The 20,696-nt window shown below is 42.0% G+C and overlaps 1 protein-coding gene across 1 annotated transcript in view; it reads left to right on the top strand.

The window, feature by feature from the left end:
* Positions 1-11,817: 11,817 nt before the first annotated feature.
* pak5 (p21 protein (Cdc42/Rac)-activated kinase 5) overlaps positions 11,818-20,696 on the top strand; it is a 36,489-nt gene continuing 27,610 nt past the window's right edge. Inside the window, exons 1-2 of the mRNA XM_080513535.1 lie at positions 11,818-11,917; positions 18,434-18,657. Coding sequence (XP_080369661.1) covers positions 11,863-11,917; positions 18,434-18,657 — 279 coding nt within the window. The 5' untranslated portion in view covers positions 11,818-11,862. The remainder of the gene's footprint in view (positions 11,918-18,433; positions 18,658-20,696) is intronic.

The following is a 20,696-nucleotide window of genomic DNA, read 5'->3' as shown; positions in this document are numbered from 1 at the left end:
GATCCGCTGATGAGAGCATCTCCACTGGACGCATGTCATCCCTTCACACACCCACCGACCCGCCGCCGCCGCCCAGCAGCCCACATCGGCTCGGAAGTTGTCGGTGGCGAGAGAGAAGACGGTCTATATTTAGCGGCACGTGTAGTCCGGAGACCAGTTCAAACTCGGATGTAGTCAAACTGATCGGTGTTTTGGGCACAGCTCCGCCACTCTGCTGCGCCGACACGGTCCCTTCCCGAAAGCAAAATGTCCTTCTTACAAAGACATGTTCTTGTTGGATAGAAAATAGACTGTTTCAGCTATGATTGGGAGAAACAATCGTGAATATTTCTGCATGGAAATCAAGTCAAAACTTCTATAATTTGGCCGCATCAGTAGCAGCAGGAATAGATCCAACTGTGCCAGTATTATTTATTTTAGTTTTCAGAAAGATGACTTGTATGTGCCTCTATAGCAACATGCATGCAGGCCATTGTCTCATAGCGGTTTAAAGTTTTTACATTTGGCTTTTTCACACCAATATATTAAAATGTTTGACATGCTACCATGTGACCTTTTAATTTTTTAACTTGCTGGGTGTTCATTCTGATTGCCATTGGTTGTTGTTTAAAGCCTCTTATCAATCAATTACTGGATATTGTTTTTGGGCCACTGCCTAAATTGAATCACTGCTTGTGAATCGATATAGTTGATACTTACAAGCATTGCCTGCTGTTGTTGTTGTTGTTGGGTTTTTTTTATTTAGTCCTTTCAATATTTACTTGTGCCAAAAGTAAATGTATTGTACAATACAGTAGCAGTGCAGATTTTCCAGTCTCCACCGACAATTTTATATTAGCTTGTATTACATTCTCAAGCTTTACTTTTAATATGCACTGTTCCGGCGAATGTTTGCAGAATCCAACACCACTGCGTTACATCGCAATCACAGGTGGAGCCTGTCGGGATCGTCGTTCGTAACAAACACAAACCAGTGAGCATTGGGTTTTCTGTCCATAAACGACACCGGGTCGTGTTTTCACACCGTCCCAGGAACCAGCCTTCCTCTCCTGTGACGCTCAGTCGGATGTAGGTCAACGTTTGTAGGGTGCTGAGCAATGTTCACTGCCTCCCTGCAGCCGTCGCGGCATGAAATCTGTGAGCGAGCATTGTGGATAACTGGTCGGAAGTAACTGTGTTAACCTCCAGTCAGGTCAGGTGTGAAGATTAAAGAACCCTGTCATTGTCTGAGCTCTTCTTTTTTTTTTCTTATTTTCCTTCTGAGATTCCATGACATCTTGACATTTAAAACCCTCATTACAACACTCCTGCACCCCTCTCTCTTTCTTTCTCTCTCTCTCTCTCTAGTTTAATTTACATACAGCACCAATAATGATTCTTTGCTGACAATTGTGTTTAATATTTCCCGGGAGAATTCTTTCACAAAAGCATATTGTCATTCATTCATTCATGTATTAATTAATTAATTAATCCCCCCCCCCCCCAATATAACATATTATTGCTAGAGTATTAAAGGCGCACCTCCTTTCATATTAGATGCTTTTGATCTGAAGTTTGTGATCAATTTGATCTATAGTTATATTACCGTTTCTATGATTTGAATTTATTTGTTTCTTATAACTATAAACTCATGACAAATTCACTTCTAGCTATTGTGTTTTGATAGAATGATAACTTACGTTCTGCTTTTCCTTTTAATATGATTTAGTTTGAAAGACTTTGAAACCCCAAACGCTTGTTTCTAAAGTTGAAGTCACATAGAAGCGACAAAAGGCAGCACTGATAACGAACAGATGAAATTGGCAACCATTTGAATAATTATTGACGTGCCATATCATGACTTGATATGAAAAATAACATTTCATGTCCAGGATGCTCATTATTAGTTCAGAGGCCACATGCAGCCCAATTTCATCTTGAGTGGGTCAGAATGGTAAAATGTTGGCTTAATAGCCTTTAAATTTAAACTTGAAAGTTTTTCTTTGTTGTGGGGTGGAGTGTACGTGATGAAAATGTCTAGAACTTTGCAAAACCAAACAAATTTGTTACGGAAAATGACTACAATTTCAACATAAAGACAATATTAATGAAACTTTCTGATGCAAATACAGTGAAATAACTGTCGCATATGCAAGTTTTTACAAACTCATCCCGACCGCGTGGCTTTGAGACTAATGCTCGTTTGCTAACTTTTATGGCGGCGTCGCCGATATCTCAGCAAGGGTCTCAGTTTCTTGTGTCCAGGGGGACCATTGCTTCGGATATCAGCACACAGGAGGCAGCATCTTTGAATGTATGGGCAGCCTACACATAATGGAAGATACTATAAATGCTCCAAAGTATGTTGAGGTTGCAGAAAAAAAACGTATACGTCCATTTAGCTGGCGTCTCTTTCTCTGTGGACTTCCTTTCAAAACCACATAATGTCACCATGTCGGCAGCATGGCTCGACGGTGGAAGAGTCAGGGTGCAGAAATAAAGGTTTGTGAGCTTAATGCAGTTTATTTTTTGTTTATCTTTTTTTAGAATTAAGCTTGTAATAAAACATAAAGCTTAAACAGTCGAGGTTTAAGTGATCACTGTCATGAAAAGGTTTTTTGAGCAGTTTCTTTTTTTTTCTTTTCCTGTTTAGTCTGAGCACAACATCGGTATAATTTATGAGCGGCACCTTGGAATTACACTGTTCTGTGATTTTCTTGTTTTGTCCTTCTTTTCCCCTGAAACGCCGTCACCCGGTGACATGCAGAACGACGCTCGATTGAAACCCGATAGTTCGGATGAAGCACGGGCTGCCTCCCACACATGGCTGCACTCTGACTACGACAGAAGTGACTTTTAAATCCTGGTAAGACGGCGTCGATGTAGGTCAACCTCAGGTATACATTTCCATTCGCCATCTGCAGCTGGAGACAAGTCGGGTGGAAGAAAAGGCAAAAGCATCATACTGAGTGAATGGATGGCAGAAGGGGAGAGGAGAGGAGCTGATGGCGAATGATTCGGCCCTCAGACTGTAGTGGTGGCCTGATCAATCTTTTATAAGTACCACTGCTCTGTTTGTAGGTTAGACTTATCTTTCCTCTCCCATGTGTGGGCTAATGGTGGAGCCATGAGTCACGCCGGGCTGCGTTGTTGAGATAACTCCCAGTATTGTGTGTGTGTGTGTGTGTGTGTGTGTGTGTGTGTGTGTGTGTGTGTGTGTGTGTGTGTGTGTGTGTGTGTGTGTGTGTGTGTGTGTGTGTGTGTGTGTGTGTGTGTGTGTGTGTGTGTGTGTGTGTGTGTGTGTGTGTGTGTGTGTGTGTGTGTGTGTGTTTTTCTCTCTTCCAGTTCTATTAACCAGTGATGCAATTAGCCAACGTTGCATTTAATTTAGCCATTTGATTGATGAAAACTGAGGCTGTGCAGCAATATTTACAGAACTGTTTACACAACGGACACATCCTGTCCTTTTTTTTTTTTTTTTTTTTAAACATATAATCGCTAATGATTGAGTATGGGCTGTATAAATTACCTTTATTGTCCAATGGGTAATATATTTGGCGGGCCACCCTGCACCCAGTCAGATACGGCACATGGACACGCTGGTCATTGTTGTGGAATCAAGATAAGGATGTGTGACTGAATAGTGATAAATTGCTCTGCTGTTAGCTCACATTCTCAATCTTTTTAGTTTCTGACCATTAGTGCACAGTCACATGACCTCCTGTCCTTTACAGCGGGTCGTACGCGTGGCTTTGTGAGGATTAATGGCTGCACTACGAGTGGTCTGGAGCGGAGGCTTTAACTGGATGGTCCGCCGCTGTTACAATGAAAACCCCAGGCAGAGTCATCTGTCAAAGCTGACGTTTTCCTCGGCGTCCTTGGCTGTTGACGGACTGATATGCTGTCAGAGGCATGTTATCCAGCTCATAAACGGCACACCTTGCCAGAGCTTGTACAGAGACGTGACCTCTGACATCCTCAGCGTGGTCGCTGCCCTGTTCCTATACAGTTTCGTGTTAGAACCAAACTGTTGATTGGGCAGGTTGCGCGTCAATTAGCCATTTAGAATGTTTAGCAATCCTCCTCTTATAGCTCTAAAATGTCTTTATTTTTACATTATGGCGCATTTCATCAGACGACCTGAACTATTGATCTTCTTAAAGTGATGCTCATGATAATACATCCACTGTGTGGCATTTCCTCACAGTGTGTGGAGGATGTTCCTGACGCTCCTCTATCAGATCGCGCAGTAATTAGAGGCTTTGTGAGTTTACATTCCAGCGGTTTCTGTCAAACTTGTGGTCCACAGTTACATTTTGCCACACTTGGGTGCTCCAAACCGGGCACTTTTGCTCTTAGGATGAAAAAGCACGCAGTCATAAATAAATCTGTCTGCCTTGTCTCAGTAGATTAGCACCTTATGTCGCGAGTCCATTGAAAGAGTTTGACGTCAAACAACGATGTAAAGTGGTCACACACCAAATATCGCTCCGCTGCGTTGTCTGTGTCCCATCAGTCTTAATTTAGAGATGAATAATGTCTGTTTCGTGAGTATGAATAGATTGGGTTTTGTACTTTTTAGACTTTTGAATTAATGACTTTAAGATTCATTGAAAATCCCGTAAATAACATAAATGCTCGTGGTGAAAAAAAAAATCTAATTTAATTATTTACAATTATCTACATATTTAACTTTTATCTACCAAATTGATTAAGGGAATAATCCAAACAGCCAGTTGTTCAAACTAAATGAGCACAAACCTGAATTATAAACTACATCTTTGCTTTCACTTGAAGTGTTAGATACTGATTCAAATGCATTTTGTTGAGTACATTATCATTTTAATATCTCTTTTGCTATTCACACTCAGTTTAAAACGTAACCTTATAAACAATGAGACGTAACAAACACTGAACAAATTATTGCACAGTCTGCTGGTGCATGTGTCGGCATGTGTAACTGTCCAATTTGGAGTCACCATCCCTCCATCGTCCATCGTCCATCGTGCATCTTCTCCAGTTCAGGAGGATGTTAGAGGTTCCATCCTGGACCGATCAGCAGCCCATCTCAGGGAAAAGACAGAAACCAAACCAGTGGTCCTCAGAACAATATATAAACAGAAGTAAATGGAATAAATTAAAGTGGATATTGTGACCGTTGTTAACAAAACTACAACGCTGAGTGTACTCAACATGCTTGAGTGTCATTTACTAAAGTGTATGCGGCACTTTTTGTGTGCGAAGAGAAGAAAAACAGGCTTGACGCACAAGGTGGTGGCTGAATCGACAAATGAGCAAAAAAAACCCCCAAAAAACAGCTACTCAGACTCACTCTTGACAAAATACAGTGACACCACAGGAATGTGAGCCGAGCTAATGGTGCTTTAGGTGAATTTAATTATTAAACACACAAAGCTGAATAATAGAATAACTTTAGCAGTGTTGTAAGTTCAGAAAAACTACCTAAAATGACTGTAGTTCAGCCTTTTGATGCCAAGAAAATGCTTCATATGAGGATATTACGTGGTTAAAAAAAAATGCAAGACAGTCTCATATCATGATAAATGTTGTCTTCATATTTTAAACTGGTTTTTCATTCGTTTCCCCATTTTACAGTAGCACGTATACGGACGGTTCCTCATCCACACACGCTAATGCACACCTTTCTCCGGCAAGTTTTCAATTGTGACCGTTCCTACACGCCGCACATAAACACGTTAAGTGCAGCTCCACGCAGTCAAAGGCTGTCATGCCGTGCAAGTGCTGGTTTCAGAAATCCTTGAGCGACGTCCTTAACATCTCAGCCTTAACCATTTTCCCATAACACCGGGAGGGAAGGCTTCTTGCCGGGCTTTCAATAATAAACGATTAAGTAGAGGGTTTAACGTGCTTGTGTAGATAATGGGGTGGAAAGAAGGAGGCTTTCAAAGAACAGAGTGCTTTTAACCCAGAAAACCACCAGCAAGAAGAAGGACGGGGGTTTTTAATGGCCGGCAGCTCTCTCCCAGTGACATCTGTTACACATGGTTAATAACTCACTTCAGACTCGAACCATCACTTCTAATGGACACTGAGTTATTTTCATTCCAGTTAAAATGTAAGACTATGTCTCAAATGTATCATTTTGCTTCTTTCAAATCGCAAAGAGACCAGTGTTTGTGTTAATGGAGTCACAACTGAAGATGCCACAAGGTTGCGATTAAATGTGTAAAACGTGTAAAGAAACATGGAAATATCTCGGAGGGTAAATGAATACAGATGGAAGAAAAAGGATTTATACGTCGTATTTCATTAAAAGAATAGCAATCATGTGTGCAACACATAATCAGACAGCATTTGTATAATGATTACCAAAGGAAATTCAATGAAATGGACAACATATTAAAGCAAAATTATTTTAAAGCTGCTTCATTATATAGTGTTGAGCCTTTCCATGTGAAGTTTTCATGTTCTTCCTGTTTGTGAGGGGGAGTTTCTTCTCGTAATCTGGTTTTCCTTCCACAAAAACACTATTTAAGGGAACTGGTGACTATTAAAATAGGTGTGAATGTCACTTTATCTGTCTTTTTCTTCTCCAAGCCATACTGCCTTCTTCCATACACCCATATAGATGGATGAAGCTGTACAGAGGACGGAGGAATGGAGTTATTTATACATTGACTCACATGTCTTGACCTTGATGCTGCTTTGTCTGGAGTCATACGAGATCTGTTCTTCATACATGTAGACAGAAGGGGCACCGGAAACATTAAGCTTAGTGTTCTTATTGTCACCACACACTGTATTTCCTCGATGATCGTGTTTTAACGTGACAATATGTGGATGACACCGAATATATGAGCAAAGAGTTGTGTAAAAAAAACTAGTAGTGTAAAAACAGAACACTCCTGCCCTTTACTTCACATAAAAAGCATGAACACTGACGTGTTTCTGAACTTTTTCAGTGGTAAAACATTTCTTACTTTGAGTCAGTACACCTTGTTACTCGGCGTCCATTTTTGAGCACACGCTAATGCATCCATGATGTTTTTAAGGACTCGTGTGTAGAGGATGTGACAAAACGATTGCATAACCTACAAAAAGCTATTCAGAAACTTGACAGTTGCAGGTTTAAGCCATAAATTGTGAAAAATGATGAAATATCCTCCGGTAACACTGTAGATTTGAAATTTTCATTTTCAAAGTGTTTTAGTGGTCTTACAAAGAGTGCACTGTTCTACCATGATTCAAACACTGAAGTCATGATGCACACACACACACACACACACACGCTCCCAGATGCTAACGTAAACAAATAGTCGCGGAGTGCCCTGCAGTGTTGCCAGTCACCCTTTTTATGTCTGACTGCTTCTCATTGAAATGGCAAGTGTATGAAAGGAGTGCTCTCACTTTGGAAGAAAAAAAAGAGACATTTGTCTCTTCAGTCTGGATGTGGATGCTGTCTGCATACAGATGTTCGCCCTGGGGCTCTGAAACTAATACCATATGGCCAAGCCTTCCTTTCACGTGCCTGATAGTGTTGATTGCAGGAGTGAAAATGACTCATCCTTTATTCTTTAAGAGTGCACACCTTCTGTTGTTCAGATAAGGAGGAATTCTTTATCCATCTTCACCTCCAATATGTTGTTTTTCTTTTTTTTCTATTTTTTTTGGGGGGGGGGTGGGGTATATTTGACTTCACTGCAGTGCATCTTGTTTCTGCTGTATTGTATTGCTATTCCACATCTCAAACTCTGCAGATTCTTCAGAATAACTGTGTTGGGAAGCTGCATTTTTCAAAGTCTGGTCTGGGACCAGGAGGTGGGCAGCGTGGAAACAATGCATCACAGAGTCCTGCAGCTGCTTTATTTTTTTACTGAAATCTTGGCTGTATAAACTGTTGTTGACGTTATGCAAAGGATACATATTTTTTTTTTGCTGTATTGGACAATTCAGCAACATTCAATACTTTACCTGGTTTTATTTATTAGTCTGCATGTATAACATATCCATTTAGTAGCCTTTTGGGGGGATTATGTGATCCTGGAAAAGAAAGTGTCACTACATCATATCGGGTATATTTCCCTGAGTGGCTCAAAACTGAAAGAAGCTGTCCAATTTACGGGTTTGTAGCCCGACTGCAGCATTTCAGCTCATTTGGATGCGCTGCTATTTTTAAATATGAAAGAGAGATGCAGGGAAATGTCACCATATATGTAAATAAATGTAAGTGTATATGTCCAAAATAGTATGTAGTTGATCTGTCAACTCTTCCAAGATGCTTTTCGAGCTATTTTGCACAGTTTTTTTTTTAAGTTGTAGTTTACAGAAGAAAACTACAGCAAGATTGAGTGGTGACACTCTACATCTAGGAAACTGGCATATTCAGAAGCTGACGCAGCAGAACACTCAGGTTTACACTGTCTGAAGACGCTATTATCTCCAATGACCTTTTCTGATTTACAATGGTCTTCAAAGATTGTGTTTTATGCTATTGCACTTAGGGTTTTCATGGTTTTAACTGTACGGTTAACGTTTATGACGACATAATCGAGTCAGAGTGTCCCGTCCTGAGCTGGAGCTTTATTGTGGAGACAGAAGGCATGGCCTTTGAATGGAGAATCTGCCTCTGGTCATTACCTTAGTGTGCTGCTCCTCCAAATTTAAGTTGTGCGTTCAAGCGTCCACAATCCAATGGTGTTTGGGCTCGAGTGAAAGAGTTAGCAGCCTGGATGTTTGAAAGTCCTGCTCCTTTACATCGAGTCTGATGATATTTCAGGCTCTACTAACTCGAAGCAGACTCGAGAACGGAGCCAGGACACGCCGGAGGGATAACGTATCCCATCAAGCTTGGAAACGCCCGGCGAGGAGGAATAGATCAACTCCCGAGTGCGACGGGACCAGAACAAGTGTTGTACAATGATTAGGGTGGTCAATGGATGGTCATTAGGTTAACATAGCATAGAAAAGCTCTATAAGCACAATCGAATTTTCAGTACTTGTTTATTGATAACATGGACTAAAATACTAGATTTAGCTATGTTTTATTCCAATATGAAAGCCTGTCAAAGACTTAGTTTTAGGTCACCCTTTTCTTTAAAGTACCGCGAAAGCTGTGAATCCCAGCGACGCACATATTCATAGTCACACATGTGCGCACACTCTTTCTCCGACAGTGACACACAGTCCTCTGTCCTCAGGATGGCAAAGATCTCATTTAGATAACTCTCCTTATCTCTCTGTACCTCCCAGAGTCACCCTCCCCCATTATATTCATCCATTATGTCACCACACGAGAAGATAACAACTTTAGCTGATCATTTCTCTCGATAGGGGGAAAAGATCTGTGAGACTTGGGGACGGCGTCTGAACCACACAGCTCGTTTTTGGCAAAAAAACGTCGATCCCTTTCAGTGATTTTGATGTTGCTGAGCCTTACGCAGCTGAAGAAATAACAGCCGGCATGGAAATACTTTGCGGGATTTAGGATTTGTCTCTCTTACAAACAAGCGTTTGGTCTTGTGACAGTTAAGATGTAGACGCTCATTAACCATGTGGAGGGCGCTGTATTGACGGTTCTTAAAAGTGGTGGGTACTTAGCGTTGCCAAATCAGCCTCAACTGCCATAATTGTAGTTGTTGCTTTTTCTGTTTAGTCTGCAGCTCCCTACCTCCACAGCACTTACCTCCCGCCGCCTCTGCATGAGAGAGAGAGAGAGAGAGAGAGAAAGAGAGAGCGAGAGAGGAGAGGAGAGAGAGAGAGAGACCCTTGAAGGTGGCAAGTGTATTTATATACAGAGGTACTTGTGAAAGGGTGTGTCTGTGGTTTTTTTTTTTTTTTTTTTGAAGCATAAACCACATTCTCTCCTCTCATAAACTTAGAGTAGCTTTTTGGACAAAGTGGGCTCATATAAGAAACTTCAGTTTATTCATTCTATCGCTATGGAAACCTCTTAAGGGAGATTTTACCTAATTATAAATCAATGATGTGACTTTTTCTGCACAGTTCCCGCATGGCTGTTTCTGTGTTTGCCGTGTAAGATGAGGGGATTTACTCAATGCTGCTTATTCATACACATATACATCGAAAAGCTTTAGATCGTAATTTTTTTTGAGCCGAAAAATGTTTTCCCAAGAAGGAAGGAGCAGCCAGTAAATATCTATGTGCTATGTTTATACATTTTTCTTCCCTTGTCTAAAGCTGTATTTAACACTATTGTGATAAACAGCAATCCTTCTATACTCCCGAGGAATGGATCTAAAATGGCTTGATAAGTGTTTACATGATGATCACAGTTACCAGATATTGGATGGGATCGACATCGGCTAAAGACTTCTTTGTCGATATTAACAGTCCAGTGTGCGAGATGTAGTGGCTCTGTAATCAAAAGTGCAATATAGTATTAGCAATTATGCGAATAATCAATCTGTGGCTGAGAATGATTGTTACCTCAGAATGACCCCGTCACACGTACGTAGGAAGCAGCTCCCTCCATCTCCTGCTGCGTTGCACCGCCATGATTTTTTTAGTAGCGTCTGTGTTTGACTGATTTTCCTCTGAGCTTTTCACTGGTGCCGTATAAGAATAACCACACAGCTACAGCATGTACGTCCTATTTCTGTACAAACAGTACAAGTTACACCGAGCTGAAGTCTGTATTGCGCCGTCTGGCCGCCATTCGACTCCACAGAGCAAGAAAAAGAAAGGTGCTAAGCTTACAGGTTTTATTCTGCTTTGACGCAGGCTGGCTTGTTAACAGGCTGTTGTCCTGTAAAGCAGATGAATTTTAAGGAGAAGCAAAATCGATTACATGCGTTTTGATTGGATAATAATAATAATAATTTGCCTGATTTCTTGTATGTGTTGTGTTAAAATTTTCTATTTCAGCTCTGGACTGTGGAATTATTCACTCATTTCGTCTTCAGTATTGATCAGTTCAATGCTTTTGTTTCATGGATTTGTCATTTCCCCACTAACTTTCCTCTGTGTCAGTTAAAGTCCTGACATAACTGCTTCTTTGAATGAGTGTGTGTGCGCGCGTGTGTGTTTGCCCTCAGCACACGGCCTGCCACCACCGAATGTCCCTTTAGCTCCGGCGAATGGCCAGCTTCTGTCACGGCCGCTGACCGGACCAGCTGTTTCGTTCTCTTTCTTCCATCTTATCTCCTCCGTCACCCGATCTGTCTTCCTCTTTGTGACTCGCCTTGTGAAAGAGGCAGCGATAGGGCGCCTGGTGGTGCGGCTCTTGACACCGCCGTTGATATCCACACATGCCGGCATCAGTGGGAGACAGTCCTGTGTGTGTGTGTGTGTGTGTGTGTGTGTGATACTTTGTGAGTGCGTGTTGGACAAAGCAACCAGGACACAAACACCGTCCAGTGGATTGTGGGAACACAAGAGGACATTTACACACTGGCGTTTTGTGCTTCTGTTGACGGACACATAAGTGGGCGGAGGACAGTGAAGGTCAGAGGGTGCACAGTTCGGGATGCGGCCGGTCAAACCCAGTTAGGCAAACAATAAAAGTGAAACGGGATGGGTCCAGGCTTAAGCTGTCTGGCCGTGCCTGCGCTCGGGCTGCTGGCGTAAGCACTTTTTTTGCATCCTGTACATCACACATTGGGGGTTATCAGAGCATGCGGGCGGGGATCGCAGTCGCAGGAGCAGCAGCAGCAGCTCGATGGGGACCGCAGCGGGTCCTGGGTCTGACCTGATTTGTCAATGTGATGACTTCACAGATGTGTTGCTCCTCTGGGGAATCGTCGTCTCACACTGAGCTCAATGTTTCATGTTTTTCTGAAGAAAAAAAAAGAAAAAGAAATGCATAATGGATTTATCAGGAGTTTAATTTGACATCAAAGTGCAACATCAGAAGAGGCTCTAATTGTTTGGGACTGTCTCGCCATGGCTTACCCGGAGCACTTTGATTGGCTGAAAGAAACCGCAAATTTTTTTCCAGGTAAGAGCTGGGATTCATCGAGCCTTGTCGAGGTTGAAATGTACAATTTTTGAAAGGCTGATATGAGACATATTTATTGTCAGGACAAACATTTTCTATTGCCGGAGCTTCCTGAAGTTTTTTTTTTTTTTTTTTTTAACATGATTTGAAATGAGGGACATCAGAAACTTCCACTCAGCGTGGAAACGATAAAAAGCCCCTTCATCACCAGCTGAAGTTGTTTACTGCTCTACAAATGCATACTTTCGGGTAGCGCAAGGTGAAACGCGTATCTGTGTAAACAATTTTGGAGCCAATTAAATCTTCTGAAGAAACAGGGTCGTGTGCGAACAAAATGCATGCAAATGGGAGAGAAAGTGAACAGCAGACAAACCGAGCGGAGCAGGACAAAAGAGGCCAGCTTGAACGGGACGAACGGAGACGCCACTGATGAGGATGCGGGGGCAAATTCGGGCTCTTTTTTTTTTTGAGCAGCCGCTGTCACTCAAGCCAAACAAAGCTGCACAGACAAGGGTGAAACTCAGAGGAAACAAAAATAAAATTGCACGCCAGGCTTCAAGCGGTTACTCTTTTGACCTTTTAATTAAATTAGGGATTCCTCCTTTTTCCTCCCCTGTAGGGGAAACATGAGAAAAGAAGGTTGCGCCTCCTTTAACTTGTTCATCAGAGGGGATTTGTGCCCTTTTCATGTTGCATATTAAATTATGTATGGACCATATTTGCATACTTGTGTGCGAGCAAATGCTTTGCATCTCAATACCAAATTATGCTCGTAAATTACAATCTAACAGATACAAATTTACTGTGGGAGACACACGAATGCATCTGGCTGCCACGAAACATTAGCATGCGCTTTGGATCCAAATATAGACGTGGGTGCATATGTGAGACGCCGTCCACACAAATACCAATGTGCACGCACGTGTACCGAGTCCTTATTTCGCTCTGTTTGTTGAGGTGTTGTACAAAAGGGGAAATGCCTGTGGAGGCTCAGATGGTGACAGATGGTTTGAAGACAAATCAGCCTGGGAGTCAGGAACTCTGCCCTGGAACCAGTAGTCCCTTTCAGTGTGTTTACGTCATGCGCTGTGTGTGTGTGTGTGTGTGTGTGTGTGTGTGTGTATGTGTGTATCTACATGCATTGCGTTTCTGCGTGGAGCTGTAGTTTAATGGTAATTCTGACTATACATGTAGATTTTCGTCAAGCGTGACTCAGCATGTCCATGCCTTGTGTGTACAGGATGCTGAATGTTATGTAATGCTCCTTCTCGCTCGCAAAATACAGCAGTAATATGAGCAAAATATTGAAGCATATTACTTTCACATATTTATGGGATTTTCCTGTGGCAGAGAAAGGATGCTATTTGTTGAGTCCTGTTATGTAACTGAATGTAAACATACACACAGGACACGGCAGCAAACGCACACAAGTGTGCATTTTGTTATAGTGTGCATTTGAACCTGATTGCACAATAATGCATATGGACTACTGTCACTGCGGGGACAAAAAAATTATGAAGGTTCACTTGACCCAATTACATCAAGTTCAGAGTGAGAGTTTGACAAGTGGAGGTTACACCTGAGTTAAGACTTAGTCTGCAGGAAATGTAATGCAAGTCAATGTGTTTTCCAAATAAGGCAAACACATACGCGCTTTTTGTTTTCCTGCTGCTGTGAGTTTGGTTCACTTTGGCTGCGCTAAATTGTGATGGCGCACGTTACTTCTGCACCTTTTTGATCTGAACTGTCCTAAAAATCTCAGTTTATAGGGTCTCTGTGTCTTTCAGCTGCAGCTTCTGCCTGAGTGCTTGTGCCATTTCCTCTTCATGTTAAACCATAAACGATCTTTTACTTTTCCTCCTGCAAACAGCTGAGATGCTTTTATTGCTGCACGATGTGTTGGGATTTTAATGCGCCGCGGTTAGCGTTGTTAGTAGTTCAGTATAAAACACTCAGCGTGATTCATGGCTGTTCCCGACACGCACGGTCGCAGCCCGCTCCTGCATTTACACACCAAGAACGACAGAGTTGCAAAAGTCTAATCACTGCCATATATTTCCAGGCACTCTTTCTCATCGCAGTGACATTCTTGGGCAGAATAACCTTGCAGGCATTAGTCCGTAACGTCACAAGGTGCTTCAGAATCTTCCCATAAATTACAGCTCAAGAGGTACTTATGTGGCAACCAGGAGAGTTTTGTGAAGTAAGTAGTTTCTCCAGCACGGCTGTTATTCCTGTGACACAACCGCACTTAAAAGTACGTCTCAGTCCGTCCGAACCTGCCTGGGCTGTTGTGGAGAGCAGCTGCGAAGATCTCCGCAGGACTAAGTTTGGCCTGTGCTCGCACATAAACATGTGTCTCCATCTGCTGTCCTACGAGCGTTCAGTAGTCTGTGCATGTGTTGTTGTGTCTCCTCACAGTTGAGCTTGGCCCAGATGACTTAAGCCCTACTAGCCGTTAATAATCTCCTCGCCAGGAGCAACCATCTAGGTCAGGGGTTTCCGTCTTCACCGCGGCTGCTTATCGAAAAACAGGACCCAAAGACGGTGCTTCAGAGACAATTTGTCCTGCATACATGAACTGGAAGATTAATAAAATGTCTCGTCTTGTTCAGCGGTACGGAAATGTGTTTCACATTTGCAGCATTTTTTTTTTTTTTAGTTATCCTCTGAATATTTAGATTTGTAACCTCTTCCAATCAGCTCTTTCACTGCACTTCATTTCATGTTTTCTGCACTGTGGCATTATGGGATATGTTTGTGTTTAGTTTGTGTGTTGCTGTGAGGTAACAAGGGCTCGCGCGGCGGCATGTATCAGCTGATGATTCAGCGCAAGGCTGCGATCAAGCCCTGTTTAGTCACTGTGTGTGTTGTGCTGCAGAGGGTCTTTCCGCCTCGTCCTCGCCGTTGTCTTTATTGAGTTTGTTTTGTGAATGTCGTCTTTCATCAGCGTACCGTCCGCGGTCTGGTATTTCATCCCGAAAGAAGCCACTTTGTGTGGGCACGCTCTAAAAATAGAAACAAGGTCAGAAAACCTGGGGTCGACTCGTGAAGGTTTAAGTGGACTTCAGCCAAAAGCGGGAGGCTTGCTGACATGTGTGCATTGCGCAACAGATTTGAAGCTCAGAGCAAAACGTGAAGGATGAGCGTTGAGGATTGCGAGGCATTTGCCAGAGGAAACCTGTCGAGACTGTTTTAGTGTAGACTTTTTTTTCATAAATCGGGCCACGTGATGAATCAGGAGACAAAACAATTGTGTGCAGTTGTGTCTGAGACAGTGATGATTTTTAAACTTCCGATGATCACATCATTTACAAACCTCATAAAAATCACTGATTTCCCTCCCTTTGTGGAGTGTGCATGTTTTCCCTGTGCATGTACAGGTTTTCCAACATTCATTTGAAGTTAACTAGTGACTTGAAACTGCCTGCATGTGTCAGTATGAGTGTGTTTGCCCTGTGAAGTACCTGAGAACTTTCCAAGTTGTGCACTTCCAGCAGTTTTAGTCTGCAGCGATCAGCTCCAGAAGCCCATGACCATAATATGGATGAAGTCATTTAGAAGTCGAATCAATGGGTGTGAAATGTTGTATTTGCCTGTATTGTTTTGTTACGTAAAGCCTTGATCTTCAGAAACCCTCTCGATTGTTCTGTCTTGCGATTATACCGTACAATGCAGCACTGATCTGAAGCTTTCAGTGTCACGAGTTGTGTATAAAATGCCTGTGGGACGAGGTTTCTATCTATGGCTCAACACCTTTTTGATCCACTATTGGGTTTTTCTGTGCTGCAATGATAATCTTTTGTGCTGCACACTCTCGCTATTTCTGTTGCTTCAACCTTCTTTCCTCTCATGTTCTCCGAAACTACTTTGCTTTGCTCTCCCATGAATCTATCTCTCCGTCTTTCCCGTTTGAAGCCTCTAATCAGACTCATCGGGCAGCACAGGAAATGAGTAGGAGAAATGTCCAAGATAAAATTTTTGCTTTGTTTAAGTTATATTTAAAAATAGTCTGTTTGCTTCACTGCATCTGTTTCTCTAACAAGTCAAAACGGTTGCTCGTTTTCAAATCTGACACTGACTCCACACACTGCTATGCAAATTAGCACCTTTCTACAAGTAACCTGAGTGTTTTTAATAATCTAAATCTGTCTCTGATTCTCATTTGAGCTGTTTGCTAAAAATTGGATGTTAGCCTGAATGAGTCGATACTGGGATGGATCACAACTATTATAAGATAAGTATAGAATAGCCTTTGATGTTGCTCAAACTAAGCCAGCATCCAAATTTATGTTGTCACTAGAATAACACACACCAGGTAATTCTTAATTCTCTTGAAGGGTTTGAATCTCCAGCATGAAAAGGCACCGGGGTCGACGGTGTAAACTGATTGTGTGGAGGTCGGCGAAGAGGACTTGGAGGCCGCACCTCTGCAGCCTATAATTAGGATTTGTCAGTGCAGAAACGGAAATTCCTCAAGGGGATTAGTAAAGTATGATTAGTTTGTTTTAAATTACAAACGACTTGCCCTGAAAGAAGAAGCTGAAAAGTGACTCATTGCTATGTGTTCTGCCATCCTTGTTTTAGTTACCTGATTTGCTCTCCAGCCTGATAAGAGCCTGTGTAAATGACAGCGACTTCACATTAACAAGAGCACCGCATTCATTCTTTTCGAAAGACTATCCGGACGTTGGGTATCTTGAAGTGGTTTTTTTGTATGAATAAGGCCTCTGGTTTATTTTGTACATACATGTATGGAAATGCATTAATGGGTGAAGTGGACTGGCTCACTCAGTGCCCAAAAAGAGACAGTGAGGGAGAAATTTGGGAGGTGGGGTGAGGGGAGGTGGGGGTGGGGGGCTGTTTTTCTCTGAATACAATGCTTCCTAGAAAAGAGTGACACAATGGACCTCATTCACAGCCTTAAACAACAGCTGTATGACATTCTGTTCTTGTGACTGGCCATCATGCATACTCTCAAAGTCAGCAGTCACGATGGGGTTTCCAAACAGCTCCCAAAAGCAAGGCAGGACTGTCCGAGCTGCTTATGCCATGTTGAACCACTTTCAAATAAAAAGATTTCTGAATCTCAACTTGGCATCATTTCTTTAGTTTTCTCTTTGCTTCAGTGCACTACCGCCCCGATGTTTATGTTATATAACTAAAACGGACACTTCTGTTTTTTGGGGGTTTTTTCAGCCTGTTTGGACATGTTTCACTTGTTCTTTCCTTGTTTTTATCCTGCAGCATTACAGGGCCGAGCACACAACCAGCCCAACAGAGCCTCAAATATTACCCAACGTCCACTTTAAAGCTGATTGTCACGGCCAATCAGTCTGATTTATCTGGGATGCCTCAGCCCTGCCATGTCGAGCAAAACAAAGGAGGCGTGCACCGCTGTAGTGGCTCGATAATAAACCACAATGAACACTTGTTTCCCCATCCTTCTAATTAGCGCCCACTTTTAAATGTCACAAGGTTTGTGTTGTGTGACAGACTTAATACCTTGAAACATGTTCCCACTATAAACCTCACTATTGTTGTGAGGCATGTTGTTTTATATCAGGCCCTTATTGGGCAGGTCATCATGTTTGGGAACTTTAACATTGAATGTATCGTTTTAATTTAAATTGATTTGTGGTTGGATTTCTTCAATTTTGACGAACCATCAATTTCCTGCTTTATAATATAACAATAACATGAAGATTGTTCGGTTTTGACCCTTTACTTTGGAAAAGTGTTCCTTATTTTCAGTAAGTGGGCCTGATTGATGCTTTTAAAGGACAAATCCACCCTTAAAGAGACACCTACTGCACCGAGTCATATTTAAGGTTAATGCTTTGCAATTAGCTCTTGATGTTGTAGGACAGTATCGCTTGTTAGTGTTTTAGGATGAGGCAAAAATATTTGTGTAAGCTTCTATAAAAACAAATGGTACTAAATATTGCAGTTTCCAAAATTGAGATATATAAACTCTGAAAAATGTCTGAATTTATTCATTCTCAGGTCAACTGGTTGTACTTGATGTTAAGTGGAAACCCAAACCACATCGTGGGTAAAGTTCCTAGAGAAATGGGTTCAATTATGAATGTAGAATGTATAATCTAAAGAAATGCATCATATTTTCATTGAAGATTGACAAACATCACAATGTTACGTTTATACATTATATTTATACATTTATAATATTGACACACTCCATACAATAATGCATTTATATTCCCTGCTTCAGCTTGTGTGTGTGTTTTTTTTCTTCTTTTTTTTTTTAACCAGAGGAAGATTGCATGTTTCGTAATGTTGTGAGGCTGACCTCACAGTTAAATATACGGTGAAATATTAATGAGTGCACCCAAGGTCAAACTGCTCAAGCAACTGAAGGACTGTATGAATCGGGAAAACAAAACTCCCCGAAAATCCCCGAAAGGCAACAACTTGTGTTGCCCTTCAAAATAATAATATTCATTCTTTTTTACCGAGAACCTACAGTGACGTTTTTATTTCTCCTTGGGTTGCCAGGTTTGCCAGGGTTTTCCAGCATGTTTGGGAAGAAGAAGAAACGGCTGGAGATCTCAGCCCCGTCGAACTTCGAGCACCGGGTCCACACGGGATTCGACCCGCGGGAGCAGAAGTTTACCGGGCTGCCGCAGCAATGGCAGAGCCTCCTGGCGGACACTGCCAACCGCCCCAAGCCAATGGTGGACCCCTCCTACATCACCCCCATCCAGCTGGCACCAATGAAGGTAGAGTTGGACTGGACCAGGATAGCAGAAGGGGGACCAATCATTATTATTTCCTATTTGTTGATCGCCCCCACCTTTCTCCTTTTCATGAACCTCCACCACTCTGATTCTCCTCCACTCTCACCCACACCTCTGCTGTCGTTACGTACACTCCTTACTTTCTTCCTAAACTCTTGCTTTTACTTATTATGAGTTATTCCAGTCACTTGAACATTGTCGTCTCTCACTGCTTCACTGTCCACCTGTTAACACTCAGTGACAGAATAAATCATTTCCTCCACCATCTGGCCACTCCATTATATATTTTATATTCAAATGTCCCTGTCTTCTTTGAAATTACAGTCACATTGTTGCATATTATATTACTTCAAACCAGCATTAAGCGTTGCGTTATACTCATGGACCTCATAGTGCCAGACAGCACAGACAGGTAAAAAAACAAACCACAGCATTTTGGCATTTATAAACACCAAACAAAAAGCCTCAGTGCCATTTTACTGTCATAATATTTTCTGATTTTCTTTAATTCTCGCCTTGTCACAATTTGTACATGTTTCTTTTAAAAATTCAGGAAAAGAAAGCAACACTTAAATTAACACCCACTGGTCAGTTAGACCGTCAAGCTGTTGTGGATGTTCACTCTGCTTCTTGTTCTGCTCATAGCTGCAAAAGTTCAGACTGTCTCTCTCCTTCCTCCAGTCGTCTGCATGACGGCAACTCAAGCCAAAAGTTATTCCTTGTTCATATCAGTCCTTTATATTTGAGCGCCAAGCTTCACGTCTATATTCTAATGGGCTCCTTGTAAATTTGAACGATTTCCATTGCTTATTTGCTGTCCTGCTTACAAGCAATAACAATACACACCTTTAAGTGGGTGTATTAAAAAAAATTTGATGTTTATATCGACTTTGATACAAATATATGACTTCTAATGATATATAAATAGCTTCTGTGCAAAAATCCAAGCCTAAACTCGAACCTAACTGCACAGATTAACTATCCATAATTGACTGTCGCCCTACATTGATTCCGTCGCAATTGCTTTGGCCACAAGAGGTCACCAAAGCCATAGTCGTAGTCATGAGTATTTGACCCCAAACAGGCCAGTGGTGGTTATTTTTACATTAATGATTGATACTAGAAATCATCTGGTGAAGCATTGAGTTTATCTGACCAAACATGTTTTTACTTTAAATTGTGTCCACGTTCATCATGATCCATGTTCCCGAACACATGTTCCCTTTCTCGTTTTGGCTCGTGTGACTTCTCCTTGCCTCTCCTGTGAATGTGAATGTGTATTTCCACCTCTCTCTGAGTGTCTCCTCTGATGTGTTGTTGTTCATTGGTGCTCCTTAATGTATCGCTCTGACACATGTAATCAACTGTAAAACAGGATGGTGCAAATTTGAACCACCCCCACACCCGAATGCTGCGCCTTTTTCTGGGTTGCAGCAGAACACATTGAGGGGCTTTCCTCGAGGACACATTGATCCTAATTTGTCTTCACCGGGTCAGTGATGTAAATAAGGCCTTTATTTCCTTTTATGCACTTCCTGTGGTCCCATAGTAATACGTGTGGCCCACAGTCTGACCTTTCAGAGGGGCCAGAGTCCCCCAGCTTTCAAATTTAGCACAAAACACAGATCCATACCACTGCTGTCACCTTGATGACACTTGAATAAAAAAAAGCAAAAAAACCAACACTCACCCAAGAAATGTGTTTTTTGTAAATCTAATTTCCAACTTGTGATACTGAAAGCTCACGCATTAAAACGTGCGCTGCTGGTTGCACTTGGATCCGCCCAGCGACACTAAATGCACTATTACAAGTCCTGTTGACAGGAAAATCCAACAAAGCGTACAAAGCTCTAATAGAGAACAGCAATATGCCACAGGAGATATCTCTGAAGAGGGGGAAACAAGAAAATAATTCTCTTGCTCTCTTCACAGATATCTCCCAAGAATGTCCGGTCATCCGAAACGTCGTTGCCCAAAGTATGACTTCCTCTTCCCTTCTGCTCCCCCGACCCCCCCGACCC

This window comes from Blennius ocellaris (genome assembly GCF_963422515.1).
Source record: "Blennius ocellaris genome assembly, chromosome: 18".
NCBI lineage: Eukaryota > Metazoa > Chordata > Actinopteri > Blenniiformes > Blenniidae > Blennius > Blennius ocellaris.
The sequence above is the reverse complement of the archived record's forward strand: the minus strand, read 5'-3'. Positions and strand labels throughout refer to the sequence as shown.